Source organism: Stegastes partitus, unplaced genomic scaffold, assembly GCF_000690725.1.
Source record: "Stegastes partitus isolate 25-593 unplaced genomic scaffold, Stegastes_partitus-1.0.2 Scaffold1102, whole genome shotgun sequence".
NCBI classification, from domain to species: Eukaryota; Metazoa; Chordata; class Actinopteri; family Pomacentridae; genus Stegastes; species Stegastes partitus.
This window is the reverse complement of record NW_007578833.1, coordinates 63,995-68,486: the sequence shown is the minus strand read 5'-3', so window position 1 is coordinate 68,486 and position 4,492 is coordinate 63,995. Positions and strand designations below refer to the sequence as shown.

At 45.1% G+C, this 4,492-nt stretch overlaps 1 protein-coding gene across 1 annotated transcript; it reads left to right on the top strand.

The window, feature by feature from the left end:
- The first annotated feature begins 1,405 nt into the window (after positions 1-1,405).
- gpr142 (G protein-coupled receptor 142) lies at positions 1,406-4,076 on the top strand. Its single transcript, XM_008296135.1, has 2 exons — positions 1,406-1,544; positions 3,118-4,076. Exons 1-2 carry the CDS (start codon positions 1,406-1,408, stop codon positions 4,074-4,076), a joined length of 1,098 nt encoding a protein of 365 aa, XP_008294357.1.
- The last annotated feature ends 416 nt before the right edge of the window (positions 4,077-4,492 follow it).

Sequence of the window (4,492 nt, the reverse complement as noted above, 5' to 3'; positions counted from 1 at the left end):
GTCTGGTTGCAGCTTCTCGAATGTAAGAATCTGCTGCTTTTCCTCATCTTTGATTATTTTAAGAAATAAAATGAGACATTTAATGACACTGGATTGGCTTCTATGTAACTGTGAAGGATGTTTCAGGTGGTTTACAGTCTAAAAAACTAACTCAAACGAACTACGAGTGAAAATAGTTGATGTTTGTCAGTCCGACTGTAAAGAGAATTTCTTTACCCTTAGTGGCTTAATTTCTTGTGCAAAATCAGTTAAAAATAAAAGACATTTACTCTGAACACAAGTCATTTTGAGCCTTTAAAAGTTGCATCTGCCAAATCCAACATGAACTACATCCTCAGTTCATTCCAGTGTTACAAATGGCAGCTTTAAATCACATGAGAAATGACCAAAACCAACAGCTCTGACAGTCCTGCTGTTTGTGTCTCTCGGGTTCCAACTGAAGCCGTAAATCTTTAAACGAAAACATTTTCACAAGCACATTTTAGTCCAATAAAATCTCTGCAATCACTACAAAACACTTGACGATTTTCAGCAGCGGATTAACCAACATGTGGTGAGCAGGAAGGTGTCAAAATAAACGACGGTGTGTGTTCATGCTGATGATGAACGCTGAGGCTCGCTGATGTGGCTTTAAAGGTTTTTAGGTGACAATGTGTCGCAGTAAAGGACATGATATCAGGCTAGTTGTTAGACGCATCGGTTTGTTGTTGGTTTTTGTCTTTATTGGTTTTCTATGGAGTCTACACCGTGGTGGAAACACAAAGGCTAAGAGGGACGAACATCAGGTTGATAGTTCTGTTTACTTCCCATTTTCCGTCACATTCTGGCTCAATCCTATGTGGTTAGGTTCAGGAAACCCATTTGAAGTTCTTTTTTTGGGTTTCGATGTCAATGGTATGTTTATTTTAATTGTATTTGTATTTTCCGTCTACTTGCAGTGGCCTCGTTTTCGTTTCCCTCCAATTGAAAATGTAGTTCACATGCTCACAGAACTTGAGTTACGTCCAGTAACTGCTGACTGTTCTTATTTTGGCGCCATTGGAGTTAACGCTAAAGCTGTGGGGGCCGACTTCACAATGGAAACACAAAGGGGTCGATGAAGGGGCCTTTCCTCTAAACATTCATGTCACCAAATGAGTGAAATGTAAAATATCACCAGATTACTCCTTTGAGTCCAACAAAACCCCAACTTTTCTTTGCCTGACATGTCTCTGTCTTTACCTTGACTGTCATCTGATGTAAATGTCGTCATTTGTGCAAATCAATGTGAACATTTACATGCATTCCAAAATTTGAGAGCTGCATATTTACTAAAAAACTAAACTGGACGTTCGTTTTCATGCATCGTCTGTACGCTTTCTCTCCTTGAAGTTTTTCATCAATCTTTCCTCTCCAGGGGAAGGTCATGATCGACTGGCCCAATGTGACAGCGTCCGGCCACCAGGAGCTGGACCTGAACCCAGAGGAGCTGCAGAAGTCCAAATGTGTGCTGGGCTTCATCCCCGTCATCTACTACAGCATCCTGCTCTGCGTGGGAGTTCCAGGTACTGAACCCAACCACAGTTTACTGAGCACAAAGGGCTGAACTGCCCAAGATGGACGAAATCAATAGAAAAGTGAGTTAGAAGCGCATTACTGGTGCTGTAATGGACCAGTGAGATAATAAACTGCTGCCACAAGGCCGCATGGTGACGCCTCTGTTCACAGGTTATGATAATCTAATCATCTGATAATCAGAGTTTATGAGTATTTATCCATCCATCAATCCAGCTAACACCTCCTTCAGACTCTCCCCGCATCAAATTTAACACCTCGCCAAGACAGAAAGCGGAAATAACCCGATTCACACCAGCTTTTTTCTCATTACTTCAGATCGATGCTGACTTGGTATTGATCCAGCAGAGATTTAAGCACAGCAGTGTTCAAAACAAACATCACCACAGCGTTCAGATGACCTCTGGGTCGTGTCACGTAACCGTCCCCAGAGAAAGATAAACCTAAAGGTCGGACCAACCATCTGTACGCCTGAAGGGGTCTCAGACCGTCATCCAAAAATGCAGTGGAAATATTTGCTTCTGACAAGATGCATTAAATAAAACAGCACAGAGGAGATGCTCGATGTCCCGCAGGGAGGCGAATAAAATCAGCAGCTTCCATAAATCCACGTTTTTCCAAAAATGTGCCTGACAGAAGCAGAGAGCAGCAGCTACGGTAAAACTGAATTTAAGCCAAACTGTAACATTTACATAAGCTGTAAACCAATAATTTTATTTTTATTCTCACAATACTCACAAATCTAACATGAAATTTTGAAAAATCATTTAGATACTGATGGTACGGCTATGTCAGGGAAAACAGCACTCAACTAAATAAAACTACATGAAGTCTGGCGTCACGAAAAGGCAGAAATAAATCACATTTTGTAGGAAAAAATGGTACAAAAATATGTTATGTTGAAAATGCTGTAATGTTCAAAAACTAGATATTTTTAGCTTTGGCCTAATTGTAAGGTTAGCATGTAAATTAATACCTTCTTTCTGTGATTTTACTCGACATTATCTATAATTTAACACAAGATAAATGCATCATTTTACAATAAAGACACGTTTTCTTTCAAATTGCTCCCAATTCAATGAAAGTAATTTATTATTTATTATCTCCTGAGACCATTTTCCTGGATGTTATACGCTTCAGGTGGATCAGCTGTAGTACCCGGTTGTTCCACCAGGTAGAGCCTCTTACTGTTTAATACTGTAGCAACCAGAGGAGGCAGGCATTGTCGTATTTTAGCTTGTAAAGGAGCACCATGATAGAGATTTTTGTGAAGCTTAATTAACTCCCGCTAGTGAAAAGGTGTTTGAATAAATTAGGCCAGACTAAGACAGTCTTCCTGCTTCACTGGGGAGTGTTAGTAGCATTTTATTATGTTTACAAATGACAACAGATGCCAGTGAAGGATTCCAACGAGGTCTGTGTGGATGCAGATAGCTTTAAAATTCCTGGGATCATCACATTAGGATTAAAGTTTTTGTATAGTTTTGAATTGTAAATGAGCGACTGATTATGCGCTGACACCAAGACCTAACCTGATGTAATTTGTGTTTGTTTATTTGTCAGTAAACATCCTGACAGCGGTGGCCTTGTCCAGGCTGGCGTGTCGCACCAAGAAGGCTCTGTATTACTACCTCCTGGCAGTGACCGGATCAGACATTCTCTCGCAGCTCTTCATCATCTTCGTCGGCTTCCTGCTGGAGACGGCGGTGTTTCACCGTGACGTTCCTGCACTCCTGCTGCACTCCGTCAGCGCCGCCGAGTTTGCTGCCAACCACGCCTCCATCTGGTCCACTGTGCCCCTCACCGTGGACCGCTATGTGGCGCTGTGCCACCCGCTGCTCCACCGCCAGATCAGCTACCCGGCACGAGCCCGGAAGATCATCGCGGTGGTGCTGGTGTTATCCTTAGCATCGGGCGTTCCTTTCTTCTGGTGGTCAGACATGTGGAGGAACAGCCACCCGCCCACGGCGCTGGACACCGTCCTCATATGGACACATGTGACCATCATCTACTTCCTGCCCTGCAGCATCTTCCTGGTGTTGAACTCGTTGATAATTCGTACTCTGAGGGCGAGGCAGGCGCTGCAGCGCTGCCAGGAGGAATGTGGGCCGAAGTCGGCGCCGCCGCGACGACTTGGTAAAACCACGGCGATGCTGCTGGCCATCACCTCCGTGTTCTCAGTGCTGTGGGCGCCCAGAACTGTGGTGGTCATCTACCACCTGTACGTGTCCTCGGTGCACCGGGACTGGAGGGTCCACCTGGCCTACGACCTGTCCAACATGCTGGCCATGCTCAACACGGCCGTGAACTTCTTCCTGTACTGCTTCGTCAGCAAACCTTTCCGCGGCGCCGTCCGGGACGTGGTGCTGCTCCGAGGCGGCCCGCTGTACTCTCGCCGCACTCTGCCGCAGCAGCAGGCGCCCACCAACGCCTCCATCTCCTCCCTGTACAGTGGGAACAACAAGCGCTGGCAGCGGGAGTCCACCCCGCTGTCACCTCGCAGGGCCAGGAAGCCCTCGTGACCCTCCTTTAATCAGAAACACCAGCCATCCCACGGTCCCGGAGCTCTCCGACCCCAGAGACCAGCTCAGCGTTCCAGCCGCGACCATGGAGGGCGGCCAGCAGCTCTCAGAGGGCCTCAGACCAACTGTATGTTTTCTGTCTAGTAAAATGTGACCTGCTGTTGTTTGTCCGTGTAAATCAGATCAGATGACAGGCAGCGTATTTATTTTTCTTGAAAATTAAAGAAGCTATTTTTTCCTTTTCCATGAACGGAAGCAATGTGACACAATATTTTTCAAATTTTAATTAGAAAGAAGGAAAAAATAAGCAGCTTGTTTTCTCTGTGATTAATCCGGTAGTTAGATCCTCAGGAGGAGGAACGTGAGAGTCCATCTGAAATCATTTAGGGCCTTCTGCTCAAGCGTCTCTGATTTGT

Excerpts from the sequence above, each read along its gene's own strand:
- gpr142 (XM_008296135.1), top strand. The coding sequence starts at position 1,406 with ATGATCGACTGGCCCAATGTGACAGCGTCCGGCCACCAGGAGCTGGAC. Across the intron at positions 1,545-3,117 it reads GCTCTGCGTGGGAGTTCCAG|TAAACATCCTGACAGCGGTG; the intron begins GTACTGAACCCA and ends TTTATTTGTCAG.